This window comes from Bufo bufo, chromosome 2, assembly GCF_905171765.1.
Source record: "Bufo bufo chromosome 2, aBufBuf1.1, whole genome shotgun sequence".
In the NCBI taxonomy this organism is placed as follows: Eukaryota; Metazoa; Chordata; class Amphibia; order Anura; family Bufonidae; genus Bufo; species Bufo bufo.
This window is the reverse complement of record NC_053390.1, coordinates 762679053-762702396: the sequence shown is the minus strand read 5'-3', so window position 1 is coordinate 762702396 and position 23344 is coordinate 762679053. Positions and strand designations below refer to the sequence as shown.

Here is a 23344-nt window from a genome sequence, read left to right as displayed (position 1 = left end):
ACTAAAACTGGCATGAGAGATGACAACTGGGAGCTACAGGCCTCAAAAATTGCACTCATAGAAATTGTGTAGAATTGCTTTTGCACTTCAGCTGTAGAGTGGTGGCTAAAATCAATTGGTAGTTACAGAAATTCTCCCTGCAGCCCTAGCCTTATACAGGGACGGACTAGGGATGTCAGAACAGACAAAATAAAATGACGAGTTTTTTTTTATTTATGGAGGTTTTGCATAGAAAAGCATCGTTTGGCTTCAACCAGGTCTCACACCCCTTCTATGTCCTCAGTGCCAAACAGAACTTCAATTGACTATTTGCAAGCAACAACTTGCCTTGTAAGCAATCTATAGCTATAGCTGTTGGACAACGTACCCCTAACAATACATTTGCCACCAGTGTCTATGCCATTCTGTAACAATGGTGGCCAGACAATGGAGGGTAGACCTGGGCTTCACCTATAACAATGCACTTTCCCGGGTACTAGCAGTAGCTCCCGGTACCCAGATACACCCAGAACTTACAGGACCAAACCGTGTAAGGCTACTTTCACACTGGCGTTTCTGGGTCCGCTTCTGAGATCCGTTTCAGAGCTCTCACAAGCGGCCCAAAATGGATCAGTTCAGCCCCAATGCATTCTGAATGGATAAGGATCCTCTCAGAATGCATCAGTATGGCTCCGTTCAGCCTCCATTCCGCTCTGGAGGCGGACACCAAAACACTGCCTGCAGCGGATCCGTTTTCACTGACACAATATGGTGCAATTGAAAACTGATCCGCCTCCCATTGACTTTCAGTGTAAGTCAAAACGGATCCGTTTGCATTATCATGAACAAAAAAAATATATATATTTTTTTTGTTCATGGTAATGCAAACTGATCCGTTCTGAACAGATACAAGCGTTTGCATTATCGGTGCGGATCCGTCTGTGCAGATACAAGACGGATCCGCACCTAACGCAGGTGTGAAAGTAGCCTAACAACCAGACCATTAAACAAACTAAAAAATATGAAACACATATCACAACACTAGTAGGCAAGGTAATAAGAACTCACCAACAGATGACTGGAAGAGGATAGTAATGATAGTCAGATGATGGAACACATGGTGATGGATGATGGTAATCAGATGATGGTAAATGGTAGTCAGACTATAAAACAAATAGATGTTGGGGATAATATGGGGCACAGGAAACTAGAAATAGAATAGAACCCCACTGCACTATGAGCTCAGCTAGACTGGAACAAGAGACTGGAAGCAATGGATTAATGGATCCACCACATATAACAAACGCTATAACCAGCAACAACCTGTGAGAAATCAGGACATTTAAAATACATCTAACCAATGAAGTGTCTGCAAATGAGCCAGAGACCCCCATCAGGGATCATGTAACCTCAACAGCAGGAAATGCCTAATGTCCGAAATACAGTCCCTATCAATGATTAAATCTTCATCTGTGTTAAAAGCAAAGGCTACTGGTAAATGAACTGATGACATCAGTGAGAACGGGAGTAACTGGCTCCGCCTCCTTTTTAAAGTTTATACGTATTTTCTGGAAGAGAAAAAATAGGCTCTGCTTTTTTCAATGAACAGGGTCACTCCTGTCCATAGGCTGTGGTTGACATTACAGTTTACTGGTTTACGTGAAATAGCAGGCACGGTCATGGTAAAGAGCACTGCTGTTTGTAGGAAAAAAGTTGACCTCGTTAAAGGGGTTGTCTCAGTTTAGCAAATGACATTTACCATGAAGAGTTCTCAATTTGAGACAATATAAGATAACATTTAATGTTGACGAATGTAGAATTTTATGCAATGAGATACAGACACTGTTTTTGTTCAGATCTTTGGGAATACATTTTTAGAGTACTGCCACAATGTTTTTTTGTTTGTTTGCTTCTTTTTTTAAATAAAACCTAGTGCTGCTGTATTTTTGGCATGCTTAATGGTGCTTATGTTGCTTTTTTGTGTTTTTTTTTTAACAAATGCTGTTCTTAAGCACAGTTTTATTTTATGCCTTTTTGGAAGTCATTTGTTTTCCTACAGAAATATATGACATCATTGAAAAAAAGGAAAAATCTAAAAACACCATACAAACACACTTTTCCAAAAGGGCCAAAAAACAAACAATAGATATCTATAGAACAAAGGCACAACCAAATATTTGTGCCTATCTCTAATTGTAAAATCCAATATTTACTAATAGGGGGGATTAATTGATAGTAGCACCCATACATCTTACCTATCTTGTAGAGCCACCCAATTCCAATACCCATTTACCATCTATAGAACAAAACCTCCAGAAAAGGAGGCAAAAAACACCACACCCTAATCATTCACTACTGTTGCACTTTCAGGGTTCTAATGATGTACCGATTCGACATAAAATGATGTTTTAAACTGTCACCATGAAAAGTCTTCCTTGCATAGACTTCTTGGTCTTTAATAACCCTCCATTGTTTAATTAAGCAGCTCAATTATTAAAATCCAGTCAATTAAAAAACTCACGTTCTTGAATCCTCTGTAGAGAATCTGCAGCTCCTTCTTTGTGAACTTTGTCTGTGCCTCAAGCAACTCCAGAGCCTCAGGGCGATGCCGAACTGTGGCCATTTCCAATTCATCTTCAACACTGTCTGAAGAAGAATGTAAAATACGAGTTAAAACAGAATTGATTCAAATAGGATTCAAGTCTGAGAACTGAGAAGCATCATGTATGTCCCTTAGGGTTTATCACAGAGGTTGTCCTTGCTTACCACCGTCTTACACTCATCTCGCCCTTCGTTTGCTCAACATCTCATTGTTCTTCGTATTATTAAATTATTATTACATTTTTTATATTAGTATTATTAAATTATTATTTTCAATGTTTCCTATTCCACTTCTTTCATGTCTTCTGGAAAGCTATGTGATAGACAGTGAGAGATGAATATATTCTGCACTGGTATATGAAGACTTTCCAGAATCCACCAAAAAATCCAAGAAGTTTGTGCCTATTCCTATAGTGCTCTGCAAAATGCAAACAGCTTATTCCTCAGGAGACAATGACTTAAATGAATTGACTCATTCCTTAAAGAAATTATTTACCGTTGTACCGTATAATAAAAACTTGTACAATTTTCCAATGTACTTTCTGCATCATTTGTCATGATGACCAGGTTTGAAAGTACACTGCTCAAAAAAATAAAGGGAACACTTAAACAACACAATGTAACTCCAAGTCAATCACACTTCTGTGAAATCAAACTGTCCACTTAGGAAGCAACACTGAGTGACAATCAATTTCACATGCTGTTGTGCAAATGGGATAGACAACAGGTGGAAATTATAGGCAATTAGCAAGACACCCCCAATAAAGGAGTAGTTCTGCAGGTGGTAACCACAGATCACTTCTCAGTTCCTATGCTTCCTGGCTGATGTTTTGGTCACTTTTGAATGCTGGCGGTGCTTTCACTCTAGTGGTAGCATGAGACGGAGTCTACAACCCACACAAGTGGCTCAGGTAGTGCAGCTTATCCAGGATGGCACATCAATGCGAGCTGTGGAAAGAAGGTTTGCTGTGTCTGTCAGCGTAGTGTCCAGAGCATGGAGGCGCTACCAGGAGACAGGCCACTACATCAGGAGACGTGGAGGAGGCTGTAGGAGGGCAACAACCCAGCAGCAGGACCGCTACCTCCACCTTTGTGCAAGGAGGAACAGGAGGAGCACTGTCAGAGCCCTGCAAAATGACCTCCAGCAGGCCACAAATGTGCATGTGTCTGCTCAAACGGTCAGAAACAGACTCCATGAGGGTGATATGAGGGCCCGACGTCCACAGGTGGGGGTTGTGCTTACAGCCCAACACCGTGCAGGACGTTTGGCATTTGCCAGAGAACACCAAGATTGGCAAATTCACCACTGGCGCCCTGTGCTCTTCACAGATGAAAGCAGGTTCACACTGAGCACATGTGACAGACGTGACAGAGTCTGGAGATGCTGAGGAGAACGTTCTGCTGCCTGCAACATCCTCCAGCATGACCGGTTTGGCATTGGGTCAGTAATGGTGTCGGGTGGTATTTCTTTGGAGGGCCGCACAGCCCTCCATGTGCTCGCCAGAGGTTGCCTGACTGCCATTAGGTACCGAGATGAGATCCTCAGACCCCTTGTGAGACCATATGCTGGTGCGGTTGGCCCTGGGTTCCTCCTAATGCAAGACAATGCTAGACCTCATGTGGCTGGAGTGTGTCAGCAGTTCCTGCAAGACGAAGGCATTGATGCTATGGACTGGCCCGCCCATTCCCCATGACCTGAATCCAATTGAGCGCATCTTGGACATCATGTCTCGCTCTATCCACCAACATCACGTTGCACCACAGACTGTCCAGGAGTTGGCAGATGCTTTAGTCCAGGTCTGGGAGGAGATCCCTCAGGAGGCCGTCCGCCACCTAATCAGGAGCATGCACAGGGGTTGTAGGGAGGTCATACAGGCACGTGGAGGCCACACACACTACTGAGCCTCATTTTGACTTGTTTTAAGGACATTACATCAAAGTTGGATCAGCCTGTAGTGTGTTTTTCCACTTTAATTTTGAGTGTGACTCCAAATCCAGACCTCCATGGGTTAAAAAATTTGATTTCCATTTTTTTATTTTTGTGTGATTTTGTTGTCAGCACATTCAACTATGTAAAGAACTAAGTATTTCAGAAGAATATTTAATTAATTCAGATCTAGGATGTGTTATTGTTGTGTTCCCTTTATTTTTTTGAGCAGTGAATTTTTTTTAATATTTTTTTTACAGAGACCTTAATTTCTTCTTCATTCAATACAGTATATGACTGTTTGTTGATAAATTCTTTAGATTATTTTTAAAAAAAATAGACATTCATAAACTATGCCACAATTTGGTGCAATTTGGCCAACTAGTACTTCAGACATCTTCCACACCTTTTTCACCAAAGAGGTAGGGCTTACTGGAAAAGGGACATGGATCTGTGTGAAAGGGAGCATCGTCTAATATGACATTTAGAAACTGTTGAGGGAAATATGGCTTTCAGCCAGAACCTCATCCTGATGACCACACAAATATGCCTAATAATTGGACCCAGTGGTATTATGACCAGCAGCATTGTGTCCCTTGTTAGCATATCTAAGCAGGAAGGACACATTGTGAAACAGTTGAACAACATCCTCTTGACCAAGAGATGGGGGAAGATATTTGGGTGGTCACAGGGTGGAGTCTATGGTGGGGGGGCTGGGACACAGGAACATATAGGTGAAAGTTGGGAGTGGGGCTGGCGCTTCTCTTCCTGGACACCGATGGATAAACAGCATTTCAGGAGCAAGCTAAGTTATATGTGTGCTTATGTGGGTATGTATATAAGTATAATATCCCAGTAGACTTTATATGTGTACATATAGATATTTGCAGTATGCATGAGTCTCTATATGTACATGTACTAATGGTCAGGTACTGGATGTGAGTTGGTTAGAAGAGTAGATCCAGTAGACTGTATATTAGTGGACTCTGGATATACTGTATATACATACACATTATTAGCCACATTTGCTTAGCATCCAGGGTGGGCAGGTACGGAGGCGGCTGTGTGTGGTGGTGTCCTCTATGTATTGTGTTATCTGTATCTCTATGTATATTGTCCATTGCTTTGTCATCTTTATGTTATTAGTAAACTATTTTTATATATAAGTATCTGCGAGGGTTGTGTGTTGCTCTTGGGGAATATGAAGGACTGGAAGAGGTGTAATTATACACAGGATAATCGGGTTGTATGGGAAACAAGGGCAGCATGCTAGGAATAGAATAGAAGGAATAGAAAACGGAGATATACATAAATCTCCAATTTCCAAGAAGCAAAAAACCCCTCATCAGAAACCAAAATTGTAAAACAATTGTAGTGTAAAATTCCATCTCAATCTATGCCAACCGATAAAATAAAAAACAAAAATAATAAAAAAAAACTATAGTTGATATAGAGTTGATGGTCTATTCCTCCATCAGATTTATCATCCAGCTAAGCCCCTGTAATAAATCTGGTGCAGGTCTAGACAGTCTGTCACTTTTACATTGTATATAGGATTAGTAAATCTGCCCCAATATGTCCCCAAGTGGTCATAAAATACCTCTGGGGACAGTCACATATCATTTTTCTTTTACTTTGTAGCTTTCCACTGTAATAGGGGCACCAAATTACAGAGAAAAGAGTCCCGTATGGTGACAACAGTCACTGGCACAGGTGATTTGGGTCTGCTAAGGCCCAGCAGCTAAGTCATGCAGGTAAAGATGGTGGGGTACTTGACAATCAAGTGATCCAGTGGTGTACCTATCATGAAGGCAGACCACAAAAACTGCTATGGGGACGGGGGAGGGGGGGGGAGATGGGGGGGGGGGGGAGTGGGAGCTCCTTCTGATCTGACATGCAGCCACCCCTAGTAGAGACTGAGTGCAAAGAAATTTTCACAATTTTCACTGCCGTCAATGGTAACTTTATACATTGCTAGGCACTGAGCTCCCCCTAGTGGTGGCTTCTGCCAGGCAGTTTTATAATACACTGTATGAGGAAGGCCATAGATATAGAGCTGTATGGGGTGAGATTTATCAATGTATTTGGGAAGTTGTCTGGTGTAAATGCATTGTAAAATGTGGTGTTCAGAATGAGTTTCATATTTTTGAAGCACCTGTTCCGTTTTTTCCAGTATGGAAGTCAGATAAATTTGGTGACGCATAGGAAAACTTTCGTTTTACAATTTTTTTAAAGTTATTCTACTAAAAAATTGTTCCACATTGCCTGGGAGTGTTGATGCACACATACTGAAAATCTGGGTGAGGTGGCAGTTCCCATTATATTTTTGGTATGGGGCCCTATGAGATCTGTGTACACCCCTGATGTGATTTCTGTGGTGAACAGAAGCTGTGGTGTTGCTGAATCTTGGTGAGGTGTTGCAGCTTTTAACCTCTTTGGTCTTCTCATGGTCCTCAGCACTGACTAGTAGGAATTTTAATGTAATAAAGCCAAAAAGACCAATGAAGGTTGAAGGTTTACTCAAGTTTTAAAGCCTCAAAATTAACCCTTTCAGTACCAGGCCACTTTTCACCTTAAATCCCAGGCTGATTTTTGCAAATCTGACAAGAGTCACTTTATGCGGTAATAACTTTGGAACGCTTTTACTTATCCAAGACATTCTGAGATTGTTTTCTCGAGACACATTGTACTTCATGACAGGGGTAAAATTGAGTCAATATATTTCACCTTTATTTATAAAATAATCAAAAATTTTCAAAAAATTGGGGAAGATTCACAATTTTCTAAATTTGAATTTCTCTACTTTTAAGACAGATAGTAATACCTCATACAATGGTAACCAATCAACATTCCCCATATCTCTGCTTTAAATATCATTATATTTTTTTGGGATGTTAGAAGGCTTAGAAGTTTAGAAGCTATTTTTCAAATTTTCAACAAAACTTCCAAAACCATTTTTTTAAGCACCAATTCAGTTATGAAGTGATTTTGAGGGGCTTACGTAATGTAAACCGCCCATAAATGACTCCATTTTAGAAACTACACCCCTAAAATTATTCAAAACTGAGGTTACAAACTTTGTTAACCCTTGAGGTGTTCCACAAGACTTAAAGGAAAATGGAGGTGAAGTTAAAAGATTTCTTTTTTTTTGGTCGATTTTTTATGTTAATCAATTTTTTATTGCAACACAGCAAGGGTTAACAGCCAAATAAACCTCAATATATCTTACTCTGATTCTGCAGTTTACAGAAATACCCCATATGTGGTAAACTGCTCTATGGGCACGTGGCAGTGGTCAGAAGGAAAGGAGCGCCATATGAATTTTGGAGGCAGATTTGCTAGAATGGTTTTTAGGCACCATTTTGTGTTTGAAGAGACGCTGACTTACCCGTACAGTGGAAACCCTCAAAAAGTGACCCCCATTTTGGAAACTACACCCCTTAAAGAATATGTTAGGGGGTAGTGAGCACTTTGACCCCCACAGGCCGACACGGATGGCAGCCATAATGCCTAAGGAAGGCGTCGGGCTGCCTTCTCTGCCATCGGATTCCTGTCACAGCAGCGCGGGGACCCAATGGACACACCGCACTCCGCAGGATACCGCATGTGCCGCGGTCAGCGCTGACCGCGGCAGTGCAAGGGTTAATGTGCCGACATCTGTGTTTTCACCGATGCCGGCGCATACAGCAGGGGTCTGGCTATCAGTGACTGCTGGACCCCTGCTTCTGATCGGGTGGGCGCAGCTCCTGCGCCCGTCCGATCAGAGCGCCGTAGCTGTACGGTGTTGGGATTTCTGTCCCAGTTTCCAGCGCTGTACATGTACTGCGCTGGTATCCTACGGGTTAAAGTAAATGACTCAACAATGGTAATTAAGGTTGGATCCAATTACCTGGAACATATTTGTTATATGTTTGTACATAAAATGCAGAAGGAAATTTACTTTTACCAATATAGTTCCTTCTGGAGTCACAAAGTGTACAGATGTCATCTAATATAATACTGCCTCAAGTCGTAAGTTATATATACACGTCTGCTCCTGATGTCAGAGGGAATTACGTCGGGATTTCCTCGACCAAAATAATGACCCAAGACTTGGCTCTGTCAGGGACTGTAAGCCTGCTGACGCCTGTACAGGCCTCTGTCACTGATTCTCATATATCTCCAGCATAATCCATGTGTCAAGTCTTTAAGTTGGGACACTATTAGACAACATCTTTTATTTTTCCACTGATGCATGGAGGAAAACATTGGAATCAATACAGAAATATATGTAAGAGTATAAACTGCAGCTACACGTTCAGTGAACTTCAGGAATCACTATTCTGGCACTGTATGTGTTGTCTGGTTTAGAAACAGCATTTTTAAATAGCTGGTTAGAAAAGTTTAAGTAATTAGGTGGGGCGAACAGCTATTCATCCTTACCCCTGACTATTAGCTTGGCTGAGCATGCATGTGTGCTTAAATATGTTTATGAGCAGAGTGAGCTGCTGATAGACTCCTTACAGCAGCTTATCTCCATTAGGTTGCTTTCACAGTCAGTGTTTGGTCAGTGATTTCCAACAATGATTGCGAGCCAAAACCAGAATTGGAGGCTACATAGAGATAAGGTACAATGGAAAGATCTGCATCTGTTCTGTGTTTTTGACCAGTACCTGGTTTTGGCTCACAATTACTGATGGAAATCTCAGATCAAACATTGAATGTATGAAAACAGCCTAATAATGTTGTCCAGGATTTTTATATCGATGGCCTGTCCTCAGGATAGGCCATTGATATCTGACTGACATCCCTTGCCACCATTGATCAATATCCTAGACATCCTCTTTAAGGCAATAATGAGGATCTGTCATACACTCTTTTTAGCCACAATAGCCAAAAATAGTGATATTTAACTCATAGGAACTATTATAGAATATAGTAAATAGTGTAACACAGTTTCTGGTAAAGTACTGGATGGGTTGTATATATCATCGAGAATGCTTAGTTGGTTGAGATAAAAAGAATCCAGGAAAACTTGGTTGTTTCATTAAAATGTAGTTTGCTGAAGCAGTCTTTCAAATTAATTAGCTCTTTTTTATGGAATGGCAAGTAGGTTTGGGTAGTGGGACTTGCCATTCCCTCCCCACTCCAGTATAGCACATTCTCCTAGCCCAATGTCATCTAGGTGTAGCTGCTGGCCACATTAGTAAGGGGGTGTAAATACAGGGCTGAGAAGATCATTTAGTGTCCGAGCCTGAACGCTGCATGTCCTGCTCACTGTGTAAGCCTAATCTCGTGTGTTTTGCTGAGTGCACAGGTGAGAAAAACATCTGTTTAATTAGCGCCCAGAAGGGCATGTGCTTTATTTTGTTTCTATTTATTTCATGTGGATTGGACAAGGTGAATGTTGAACCTTGATGCCACTAAGTTGTTTTTTAATAGACTTTTAAACTTTTGAAATGTGCAAAGTCTGTCATTGCCAACCTCCCCCACACATACAGATGTCGACAATAGTTATCAATGTACTGTATGTATGAGGGGATTTCTCCCTCCCTCTCTTCTTGCTTCCTCCTGCTCCTGTCAGCAGTGATTGCCAGGCTGTGCCTATACAGTGCAGTGAAAAAGTGGTATAAGAAATCAGGCCAGAAGTAGAAGAATAAACGTCTCTCTCTACTAAGTGCAAAATAGAAGTTGTTGTACAGTAGTTTGTACACAGTGAAATTTCTAACCCCAGATGATAAAGTATGGTGGTTAGCAAAGTGAAAGATTATGGCACTTCTGGTATACTATGTTTCTGGTGTTTTCCCCGAACTTCTGTCTAACAGCTGAAAGCTGGCACTTGTGGCTATAGGTCCACTGTGTAATACAGGCTTTTTTTTTTTTATTGACCTGGTCTGGATGTGATCTAAGGTGACGGGTGTCTGAGTTGTAGTCCCTCACCTTCAGCAGGGTCTTTATAGCTATGGTTGCTGGTCACTCTGCTTACTGTAATGCTGTAGCTTTGCAGAATACTGTATCTGTAGTTTTGTCTTTGAGGTTCCTCTGGACTAGAGGTCTAACAGATGAGCTGGTTCTCTGTTCCCTAAGGCTCTTGGAGCAAGAGCAATCGGATGTGCTTCCTCACTCCTCATTATCCTAGCTAACTCTCCCCTTCCCTGATAGGAAATAGAAATAGCCCATTCCTACTAAGAGGGGAGGAATGGAGTGGTTGGAGTGGTTAGGCCTACTCCTGATGCCAGCCATACCTCACCTGTTGGTGTACATTAAATAACATTAAAAACCAAACATTTGCAGATACCCTTATCCTGGGGTACTGCAGACACAGTGCATGCATGATCACAGCAGCCCTTCTAACAGCTGATCGGTGGGGGTGATGGGTGTTGGATCTCAACCGATGATATATTGATGACCTATTCTGAGGATTGGTCATCGATATCTGCAGCTTAGAGAACCCCTTTAAATAAGAGAGCGCAGAACAGGAACGGTCAAGAGCAGATGCAACTTTTAGTATTATCTGGATAGAAAAGTGCTTTAATAATGTATGCCAGCAAAGGTCAAGCAGATCTCAAAATGACTCAATCTAATGACTAAGAAATGTCAGGGATGTCCATTCTAAATCGACGTTGTAAATGGAAGTGACTGCATACGAGCAGCCTGGAAAAGAGTGATTTGTATAAGCCCCATGTGAGCATTAGTATTTACTCATCGTTATTTACTAATCATATCATTAAAGATAAGGGAAAGATTAAAGGGATGGTAGAGGGTTGGATAAACACCGCAGCTTTCCTTCAGGAACGGCGAGACACCAGCCCATGGATTACATCAGGTATTGCAGCTCAGCTTCACTGAGGTTAGGAATAAGATACAGAATGCTGTTTTATGAGATTAGGGGAAAAAAAGGCTGCTTTTAGCACCACTCTTTTTATAGGCCGCAGCTGGCATTGCAGCTCCTCTGTACTCAAGAGAAACCCCCCCAAAAAAGCCAGTGGACAAGCTTAAGGCCGCTTTCAGACAAGTGAGTATATCACAGCCAGGGGTGCACCACCAATGAGGCCAGGTGAGGCGATGGGGAAAGAGAGGGGCAGCCGAAGGGCCATGGGATGAAGGGAAGGGGTTAGGTTAAGAAATTGGCATTCGGGAGGGAGAGGCGCAGTTTTAGTTTTCACCTCAGGAAGCAGAAAGGCTAGGTGCACCCCTGATCACAGCTCCCGTCCTGAACTTCCAGCACTGCCAGGTTCACATAGTATTATATTGATTTATGATGCTATGTAACCCTTACAGTTCTGGAATGTATTGGATAACACTGACAGCATTATGTCAGTCTGAAAGCAGCCTCATACTGTTTCTGGAAAAAAAACACACCCTTTTGAATTACATGCAACCCTTTAAGGCCTCTTTCACACTTGCGTTGTCCGGATCCGGCGTGTACTCCACTTGCCGGAATTACACGCCAGATCCGGAAAAACGCAAGTGTACTGAAAGCATTTGAAGACGGAACCGTCTTCCAAATGCGTTCAGTGTTACTATGGCACCCAGGACGCTATTAAAGTCCTGGTTGCCATAGTAGGAGCGGGGGAGCAGTATACTTACAGTCCGTGCGGCTCCCGGGGCGCTCCAGAGTGACGTCAGAGCGCCCCATGCGCATGGATGACGTGATCCATGTGATCACATGATCCATGCGCTTGGGGCGCCCTGACGTCACTCTGAAGCGCCCCGGGAGCCGCACAGACGGTAAGTTTACTGCTCCCCTGCTCCCCGCTACACTTTACCATGGCTGCCAGGACTTTAGCGTCCCGGCAGCCATGGTAACCACTCTGAAAAAGCTAAATGTCGGCTCCGGCAATGCGCCGAAACGACGTTTAGCTTAAGGCCGGATCCGGATCAATGCCTTTCAATGGGCATTAATTCCGGATCCGGCCTTGCGGCAAGTGTTCCGGATTTTTGGCCGGAGCAAAAAGCGCAGCATGCTGCGGTATTTTCTCCGGCCAAAAAACGTTCCGTTCCGGAACTGAAGACATCCTGATGCATTCTGAACGGATTTCTCTCCATTCAGAATGCATTAGGATAATCCTGATCAGGATTCTTCCGGCATAGAGCCCCGACGACGGAACTCTATGCCGGAAGACAAGAACGCAAGTGTGAAAGAGCCCTAACTCCTTTACTGTCTGTGAAGTACCATCATGTCAAAGAGTCCAGGCAGTTAACGCTCTGTGCTGTAATAGTATGTTGTGGCGATTGCACGGGCTCAGGAGCTGGGCCCATGCCATCACTTATGTTTGTCAGCTGTATTATAAAGCTGGCACTCAGCTTTTACTGCTGAGATCATATATAATGCCGATCTTGGCAGTTTAACCCCTCAGTTTAACTCCTAAATAGCAACCACGGCATCTGAGGGAGCTCCCTCTGTTCTCCGATCAGCACCCCACAAATGCAATTTGCGTGTGCCAAGTACTCAGCATGGTAGCCAGGGGCCTTCTGATAGGCCCCAGGCCTGGGATGTCCTGGCTGCTGTTATATCCTACTGTCAGAGTCACTACGCACTGTAATATGCACTGTAATACAGATATACACTTACCTAAAGAATTATTAGGAACACCATACTAATACGGTGTTGGACCCCCTTTTGCCTTCAGAACTGCCTTAATTCTACGTGGCATTGATTCAACAAGGTGCTGATAGCATTCTTCAGAAATGTTGGCCCATATTGATAGGATAGCATCTTGCAGTTGATGGAGATTTGAGGGATGCACATCCAGGGCACGAAGCTCCCGTTCCACCACATCCCAAAGATTATCTATTGGGTTGAGATCTGGTGACTGTGGGGGCCATTTTAGTACAGTGAACTCATTGTCATGTTCAAGAAACCAATTTGAAATGATTCGAGCTTTGTGACATGGTGCATTATCCTGCTGGAAGTAGCCATCAGATGATGGATACATGTTCTCATTCTGTTTACGCCAAATTCGGACTCTACCATTTGAATGTCTCAACAGAAATCGAGACTCATCAGACCAGGCAACATTTTTCCAGTCTTCAACAGTCCAATTTTGGTGAGCTCGTGCAAATTGTAGCCTCTTTTTCCTATTTGTAGTGGAGATGAGTGGTACAGCAGTACAGAGGGGAGGGACTTCTGCTGTTGTAGCCCATCCGCCTCAAGGTTGTGCGTGTTGTGGCTTCACAAATGCTTTGCTGCATACCTCGGTTGTAACGAGTGGTTATTTCAGTCAACGTTGCTCTTCTATCAGCTTGAATCAGTCGGCCCATTCTCCTCTGACCTCTAGCATCCACAAGGCATTTTTGCCCACAGGACTGCCGCATACTGGATGTTTTTCCCTTTTCACACCATTCTTTGTAAACCCTAGAAATGGTTGTGCGTGAAAATCCCAGTAACTGAGCAGATTGTGAAATACTCAGACCGGCCCGTCTGGCACCAACAACCATGCCACGCTCAAAATTGCTTAAATCACCTTTCGTTCCCATTCTGACCCTCTAAAAGGTTGTAGGTGAGATCTTGCAGGTGAGCTAACCCTGTAAACCATTATATGCAAGGGCCTGCAGGTGAGCTGACCCTGTTAAAGATTGTTGGTGAGGTCCTGCAGGTGAGCTGACCCTGTAAAACATTATATGCGAGGGCATATACAGTATGTGAGGGCATTATATCCGACGAATAAGCATGTTGATATGATGGAAACGGAGGAGGAGGATGAGAAAAGGAAGATTCAACCTTATACCATTTTTTGTGGTGGAAGGGGTGCATGGGAATACAGTGTATACAGTGTATTCAGTACATTATAAACAACACATTTAAAGTGCCTTTATGTTCATCAGCTTTCCTCTGGTGGAGTCGAAAATTCTGGGTCAATCCAGGCCTTGTTCATTTTTATAAGAGTCAACCTGTCAGCATTTTCAGTTAACAGGCGGATACGCTTATCTGTTATAATGCCACCAGCAGCACTAAATAACCGCTCAGACAAAACGCTGGCGGCAGGGCAGGACAGCACCTCCAAGGCGTAGAGCGCTAGTTCGTGCCACGTGTCCAGCTTGGACACCCAGTAGTTGTAAGGCACTGAGGGATCACTGAGGATGCTGACACGGTCTGCTATGTATTCCTTCACCATCTTCCAAACTTTTTCCCTCCTTGTGACAGTAGGCCGCGCATCAGGGTGAGGGTGCTGGCGGGGTGTCATGAAACTGTCCCAGGCTTTGGAGAGTGCCTCTGTTGGAACTGCTGTGTGTTCCCCTTGTCTCCCTTCCTTGGTTGCCCAAGGAACTACAGACTCTGCCGCCAGCGTTGTCATGGAAATTTTTGGAGCAATTTTTCAACAAGGACCTTCTGGTATTGCACCATTTTGCTAGTCCTCTCCACCAGAGGAATGAGAGATGAGAAGTTCTCTTTGTAGCGGGGGTCAAGAAGGGTGAACAACCAGTAATCCGTGTTGTATAAAATGCGTATAACGCGTGGGTCGCAGACAAGGCAGCCTAACATGAAATCAGCCATGTGTGCCAGAGTACCAACAGGCAAGACTTCGCTGTCGTCATCAGGAGGATGACTCTCAATCTCCTCATCCTCTTTCTCCTCTTCTGCCCACCCACGCAGAACAGATGGAATTAAACTTCCATGGGTACTACCCTCTGTAGGGGAGGCAACCGTCTCCTGCTCCTCCTCCTCCTCTTCATCATCCAATTTGCGCTGAGAGGACGAACTGAGGGTGGTCTGGCTATCACCCTGTGTAATGTCTTCCCCCATTTTCACCTCTTCCACATGCAAAGCGTCGTCCTTAATTGTGAGCAGCGAGCGTTTGAGTAGACACAGAAGTGGGATGCTTACGCTGATAATATCGTTATCTCCGCTCACCATCTGTGTTGATTCCTCAAAGTTTCTTAAAACTTCGAAGAGGTCAGACATCCATGCCCACTCCTCGCTTGTGAATAGCGGAAGCTGACTGGAAATGCGACGACCATGTTGCAGCTGGTATTCCACTACTGCCCTCTGCTGCTCACAAAGCCTGGCCAACATGTGGAACATCGAGTTCCAGCGCGTGTTCACATCGCACAACAGCCGGTGAGCTGGCAATTTCAAGCACTGCTGCATCGTTGACGGTTCGGCTGAAGCTGTCGATGACTTGCGGGAATGTGCAAACACGCGGGGCACCTTCACCAGTAGCTCAGGCAAATTGGGGTAGGTTTTGAGAAACCGCTGAACCACTAAGTTTAAGACTTGGGATAGGCATTGGATGTGTGTGAGCTGGCCGAGCTCCAAAGCTGCCACCAAGTTACGGCCATTATCAGACACAACCATGCCTGGTTCTAGGTTGAGTGGCGAGAGCCACAGCTCAGTGTGGTCTCTTATCCCCTGCCACAGCTCTGCAGCAGTGTACTGTTTCTCCCCTAAACATATCAGCTTCAGCACGGCCTGTTGCCGCTTCCCCACTGCAGTGCTACATTGCTTCCAGCTACCGACTGATGGCTGACTGGTGCTGCACGCGGATAATTTGGAGGTGGAAGTGGAGGAGGAGGCGGAGGAGGAGAAGTGGGGGTTGTAGCTACTAACGTAGGTGCTGGCGGAATCCCTGATCGACGTAGGGCCCGCAATCCTTGGCGTCGGTAGCACCCATGCCATCCCAGGGTAGGAATCGTTCCCGGCCTCCACAACGTTCACCCAGTGTGTCCATGGCTAAGTGGACCTTCCCAGTAACTGCATTACTGGGACACATGTTGGTGTAAGGCGTGCACAGCACACCTTGAAAAATAGTGGCGGCTGGGGACTGCGTAACGCTGGATGGCTGCCGACATCAGGCTGCGGAAGGCCTCAGTATCCACAAGCCTAAATGGCAGCATTTCCAGGGCCAGTAATTTGGAAAGGTGCGCATTTAGTGCTATGGCCTGTGGGTGGGTGGCTGGGTATTTGCGCTTGCGTTCAAAGGCCTGGGGTAAGGACATTTGGAAGTGGATTTTGTCGCTGTTGGTGCTTGCGAAGGTCCAGGTGCAGGGCGGGAAGCAGGGCGGGCCTGCGTCTTCAACAGGGAATTGGCCAGCACGTAACACAGGGGAAAAGGAGGCAGTGGTGTGACCCGCAGACACCGATTGTGTGCCTAGGCATTCGTCCCACTTATTACGGTGCTTGGATGCCATGTGGCGGATCATGCTGGTGGTGGTGAGGTTGCTAGTGTTCACGTCTCGGCTCATTTTGGTATGGCACAGGTTGCAAACTACTATTTTTTTGTCGTCCGCACTTTCCTCAAAAAAGCGCCATACTGCGGAACATCTACCCCTTGGCAAGGGAGATTTCTGCAAGGGGGTGCTCCATGGAACAGTGGCAGGCCTGTTTGGTGTGGACTGCCTTCTCCCTTTTGCCACCCCACTGCCTCTTCCAGCCTGTTGCAGTGCTGCAGATCCCTCCCCTCTGTACTGCTGTCCTCGCTCGGCTTTCCACCTTCCCAGGTTGGGTCAGTAACTTCATCGTCCACCACCTCCTCTTCCACTTCCTCACTCTGCTCATCCTCCTGACTTGTTGACCTAACCACAACCTCAATGATTGACAACTGTGTCTCATCCTCTTCATCAACCTCTTGAGACACTATTTGCCATTGACTTATTGGCAACTGTGTCTCATCATCATCCACCTCAATAAACAGTAATTGCCGTTCCCCACCGTCATCTTCTTGTGACTGTGGATGCTCTAGAGTTTGGGAATGAGGGCACAAGATCTGTCCCTCTTCAAGCGTGCTTGGCGAGAGGGCCAAATAAAGGAATGGCGATGAAAAGAGTTCCTCTGAATATCCGAGTGTGGGATCACTTGTTTGCCCAGACTCTCAATGGTGGGAGGAAGGAGGATCAGGGTGAGGATTGGGTTGAGCAGACTCTTGGCTACGGAGACTGGACTTGGTGGAAGACAGGGTGGTGCTTAACCGACTGGAAGCATTATCTGCTGCAATCCAACCGATCATCTGGTCGCACTGGTCTGACTTCAAGAGTGGCGTCCTGTGCCGCCCTGCAAAATGGGACATGAAGCTAGGTATCGTGGATGATTGTTTTTCTTGTGCTCTGGCAGCAGGCACAGTTTCAATGCGCTCAGGGCCACGGCCTCTGCGTGCAGCATCAGCATCACGGCCACTTCCCTGTCCCTTACTGCTCGCCTTCTTCATATTAAATGTAATATATGCTTAATATTATGTCACACGTACAGTAGTGTAGGATTTGGACGTTTATGCACAAACAAATTTAAAAAGGTATTTGGGATGTGGAAACATCACACAGGAGATATCCCGCAGATAATGTTAATGCTGTCACCAGCAGCTAAAAAAAATTACAGGGAATGTCACAGGTTTTTTGGATGAGGAAACGTTATACAGGAGAGGTACCACCGGTAATGTCACTGTCCGCAGCGTCTATGGAAAAAGTACACTGTATGTCACAGATATTTTTTGGATGCGCACACTTTACATTGGAGATGTGGCGCAGCTACTGTCACTGTCCGCAGCGGACACCGTCTACGGAAAAAGTACACTGGATGTCACAGATAATTTTTTTAAGCGCACACGTTACACTGCAGATGTGGCACTGGTAATGTCCCTGTCAGAAGCGGACACCGTCTATTGAAAAAGTACACTGGATGTCACAGATTTTTTTTTGGAGGTGCACATATTACACTGGAGATGCGGCACTGGTAATGTCACTTTCAGAAGCGGACACCGTCTATTGAAAAAGTACACTGGATGTCACAGATATTTTTGGGATGCGCACACTTTACACTGGAGATGTCGTGCAGCTAATGTCGCTGTCTGCAGCAGCCTAACTATTGCATGATAATTAGCGTAGGATGCCACACACAGGACTTTTGGGTCTGTAAAGTTATAACAATTTAGCGCAGGTTGTGCTAAAAATACATATTGCTGCTGCCACATACAATAGTCCTTAAAAGGCCTCTGAAAAGTTTTTCTAATAAAAATATTCCTATATCACTCCCTATACTGTCTGTCCCTTTCTCAGCACAGCTCTCCCTGACTAAGACTGAGCCAAACACGCGTTATCGGGTTCTATATAGCACCCGATGTTGCATTCCGGCCAGCCAATCACTGTAATGCCAGTAACCAACATGGCTACAGCATTACAGTGGGGGTAGTACCTACCTGCACGTTTATTGGCTGTGTAGCAGTTTATTTGGCCAAATACCGCCATGTGCCGAGCATCTGCATGCTCGATCAACACTAATTACAACCTCTTTGACTCCTGAAGAAGAAACAGTCCTAAGGCCTCTTTCACACGGGCGTTTTTGGATTTGCTCCGGATGCGTCGCATGTGCATTGCGGGAAAACCGCGCGAGTAGGCACGCAATTGCAGTCAGTTTTGACTGCGATTGTGTTCCGATGTTCAGTTTTTTCCACGCGAGTATAATGCGTTTTGCACGCGCGTGAGAAAAAACTAAATGTGGTACCCAGACGCGAACCCGGACTTCTTCACTGAAGTTTGGGTTTGGGTTAGGTGTTCTATTCATTTTAATATTTTCCCTTATAACATGGTTATAAAGGAAAATAATAGCATTCTTAATACAGAATGCTTAGTAAACTGTTGCTTGAGGGGTTAAAAAAAAATAATTTAAAATTAACTCACCCCATCCACTAGTTCGCGCAGCCAGCACGTCTTCTTTCTTCATCTTTCAGGACCTGCAAAAGGACCTTTGATGACGTAATCGCGCTCACCGCGTTCACCAGAGGATGAGGTGAGTTAATTTTATTTATTTTTTTAACCCCTCAAGCAATATTTTAGTAAGCATTCTGTATTAAGAATGCTATTATTTTCCTTTATAACCATGTTAAGGGAAAATAATACAGTAAATTGACTTTTATCATTTTACTAAAAATAATCTCCTAGCAACCATGTGTGGAAATCGCATTGCATCCGCACTTGCTTGCAGATGCTATGCGATTTTCACTGATCCCCATTCATTTCTATGGGGCCTGCGTTGCGTGAAAAATGATGCGTGAAAATCACTGCTCATCTGCACAGCCCCATTACAGTGAATGGGCCCGAATTCAGTGCGGGTGCAATGCGTCCACCTCACGCATTGCACCCGCACGGAATTCTCGCCCTTGTGAAAGGGGCCTAAGAGCTTTACATATATCTATACAAGCGGTACCCCAGATATAGGTGTAGCTGCAAAGTTTGGTTTGTTATATAATGTTTGGAATGGTAGTGCTATGTACTGCACACTCAGTTGGTACCAAAACAGTCAAGGAGGATAGTTGTACACAGGGAGAAAAAAGGAGCAGTCTCCATGTGCTCCTCTTCCATATACTCCAGCTCTAAGCCCTTGAGCTTCGTTCATCTCCACAAGCTCCATGAGATGCAAGCAAGCAAGAACTAAAGGAGGAGTATTTGCATGGATACAGTGAGAGAGAGACAGCAAGGTAACCCAGCTTAAGGCGATCCAGGCCCTGCTGCTGCAGAGGGATAACAAGTTAAGACACCCTCTGCATCCCAGGATAGTGGACACTACAACGGAACTGCCTGCCGGTTCTAACAACACTAGTGTAAAATTACCCTTAGTTTCTAAGTTAATAAAGGTACTGCCACATGTTCAGTTTATTTATTTTTTAGAAAGTAAGAAGTATAAAGAACAGATACTATCTTACCTTTTTATTTGCATCCACTCTGGGATTTGGCTTCAAAAAGTGCATAAAAAAAACCTGAACATGTGGCAGCACCCTTACAATTTCTTACACACAATAGTTGTCCGATTCTTTACGTATTATACGGGGACACATTAGATGAATCCTGCAGTGTCTGAGGAGCCAGGTGGTGTTTACATGTCCTAGAGATACAGTATGTGACTTTTTGTATGAGCAATGAATTTACACTTTCTTGGACTGAAGCTCATTAATTTGTGTCTTGTGTCATCAGAGTGAATAACCTAAACCTTTTGTTCTGCGTGAAGTTTGCCGCTAGTTCTCATGTCGTTCTTGTAGTTCTGCAGTAAAGTTCAGATTTTCTCGTAAATAATTTAAGAAATACTCTACAAAAGTGACACAAACACATCTGCAATATTTCATAGTATTACTGTCCCTTTTTGAGCAGAATGTGATTCCTGAAGGAATGAAATTCTAGTAGCCCGTTTTTAGAGGGACCGTTTTTAGAGGGATAGCATATTAAGTTATATGAACATCATAGAAGGGATATGTCACTTAGGACTCCCTCTAGCAGCCAGATCAATCCTGCAAGATCTAAGCTGTCCTTATATTGCAAAATACCTGGCTTGGATTTTAGTTTTTATTCGCATACATAATACCCAAAGTGTATATTTCACAGTTACGTGACACTGCGACCTCTAACCTCTGAATATGCAAGCAAACCATCTTTTATTTTTCTGGGACAGCCCACAAGACCATTCTGCAGACGTTGTTGGGACCGGACGTCCCAATCATCCATCTATTTTTAATAAAGCTGACCTTACTTTTAAGATTGGGTAAATGCTTTGCTACAAAAGGTATCTAGAGTCCAATCATTTTTCGCTACTTTACACCTTATTATTTAACTTTTGCCTGTTCATTATAAATAAAATTTGGAGATGTTTCCACATTACAACTTGACAATTGGAGTAATCCTTGGCTGATAGAGAACTTTTGTAATTGCTTCACACTCCTATCCCTCTTTTGACTGTTTCCTTCTTATTTTTTTTATTTTTTTACTTTTCACATCCTCACCCCCTTATCATTTTCCTCTTCCCTTTTCCATTCTCTCCCACAGGTGCATTATCTCTATACATCTGGACTATCCTCCAAACTAGTTTTTTCCTTACCTACATCACAACATAGTGCACTATTCTGATAGGAACATCCACGTGGTTCTGTTCTATGTTTATTCTTCACTGCACCTCAAAGACTATAAACAACTTCAATGCAATTAATTTTTTTAACAATTGCATTTTACTTATTTTGTACATTCAGTTAAAAATCAGTCTATTAACAGACTATCCCTCCATCAGCTGATGACTGATGTAAAACCTTATCTCTGATCTCCTGATCTCATAAACACATAACTAAACCGTTGTCAAACCTATAAGTCCTCCTGCACACAAACGTGTGCGCCCCGTGGCCGTTCTGCAAATTGCGGGCCGCAATGCAAAGACACCGACCGTGGGGCAGCCGCACCGGATCGCAGACCCATTCACTTTTATGGGTCCGCGATCCGGCCGTTCCGCAAAAAGATAGGACATGTTCTATCTTTTTGCGGAACAGAAGTACGGGACTAAACCCCACGGAAGCACTCCGTAGTGCTTCCGTAGGATTCCATTCCGTGCTTCCGTTCTGCACCATTCCGCATCTCCGGATTTGCGGACCCATTGAAACGTTCGTGTGCAGGAGGCCTAAGAATGTGGTTTAACTGACTGATTATGAGGGTTTATTACATTCTGCTTATTCTGTCCTCTTTATATAGGTCTTACTTTGACAAAATGCAGAACTGCTAAGCCACCAGACACTTTCTTCCTACCCACTACCCCCACCTTCTTTTCCCTTTCTCTCCTTCTTTATTGTTGTGTTTGTTCACAACTGGCTGGAAAGATAGAAAAATTACATTTTCATGAAAAACATATTGAAAAAAAAAGACAAATTGTTGATGACCACGGCTTCCCCCAGCAAAGTTAGCTGTTAGCCTGGCACACTGTATATTGCAATGGTGAGATCTTCTTTTTGCACTCAGAGAATATGTGTATCATCACAAAGTATAATTTCCAGCAACAAATGATCAAGAACAAACTCTTCTGAACTTCCCAGTCTTCTAATTGGGCTTTATATTTCTTGCTAAACCTGGGCCAACTGTTGGATCACAGGTTGACTCATAAGTTCAACTTACCTGTGAGACTCTTAAACTATGTATTTCTTTGTATATTTCATTACATTTTATGTTGAAGAGGTGGATCAGCACTCACTTTTTGCTGCTAATAAATCTTTACTTTATTGCCATAATGTACAGACAGATGTGACATGTTTTGGCTAAACAGTCTTTTTCAAAAAAGCCTTCTACTTCTACTTGGATGTATGGGCCTCCAACCCAGGATACAAGCACCACCTTCTTTCAGAGTGCTGACTGATTAATTCTACACATTACATTTTATGTTGAAACAAAGTGCTGTCCAAAACATTTGAAAATATCCATATGTGTCACCCCTTTCTGTAAGTATCTTGTAACTATAAGCTGATGGAAGTTATTCTTCTACTGAGATCTTTAGTGATTGGATGTAATCCTAGGAGGGATATGGAAACAAGTATATAAGAAAATACTATGGTCAGATTCTGGAACCAAAGCCAGCAAACTCAGAAACTGTTACCAGTCTTCCTTACCTACTTTCATTGGTAGGAAGCTAATGCTACCCCTAGGTCATCATCAGAGCCTGCCACAAGGCCTATTCGGTGTGGCTGCTAGGGACCCAGGATATGTCTGCAGAAGGAGTTAACAGAAAACTAGTGCAAGCTCATTAGAAGCAGGCCAATCAATCAGGAGAGATAGGGCCACACCATCAGTCGAGAGTTAAATCCAAAAACTAGCCAGAGTCAAAATGCCATGACAATCAATAGAAGCCAATTCAAGGAGTTAATCCAGGACACAAGTTACAGTCAGGATGCCAGTTGAATCAATAGAAGTCATATAAGCATACAAGAGATAAATCCAGAAAACAAGCCACTGTCAAATTACCTGCAGTTCAGATGCAGACGTAATAAACAGCATACACTGCGTGCAGAATTATTAGGCAAATGAGTATTTTGACCACATCATCCTCTTTATGCATGTTGTCTTACTCCAAGCTGTATAGGCTCGAAAGCCTACTACCAATTAAGCATATTAGGTGATGTGCATCTCTGT

General features: G+C 43.7%; 1 protein-coding gene across 1 annotated transcript in view; it reads right to left on the bottom strand.

Moving 5' to 3' along the window:
* KCNIP4 (potassium voltage-gated channel interacting protein 4) overlaps positions 1-23344 on the bottom strand; it is an 858703-nt gene that overhangs the window by 141611 nt on the left and 693748 nt on the right. Inside the window, exon 2 of the mRNA XM_040419033.1 lies at positions 2501-2625. Within this exon, the coding sequence (XP_040274967.1) occupies positions 2501-2602 (102 nt within the window). The 5' untranslated portion in view covers positions 2603-2625. The remainder of the gene's footprint in view (positions 1-2500; positions 2626-23344) is intronic.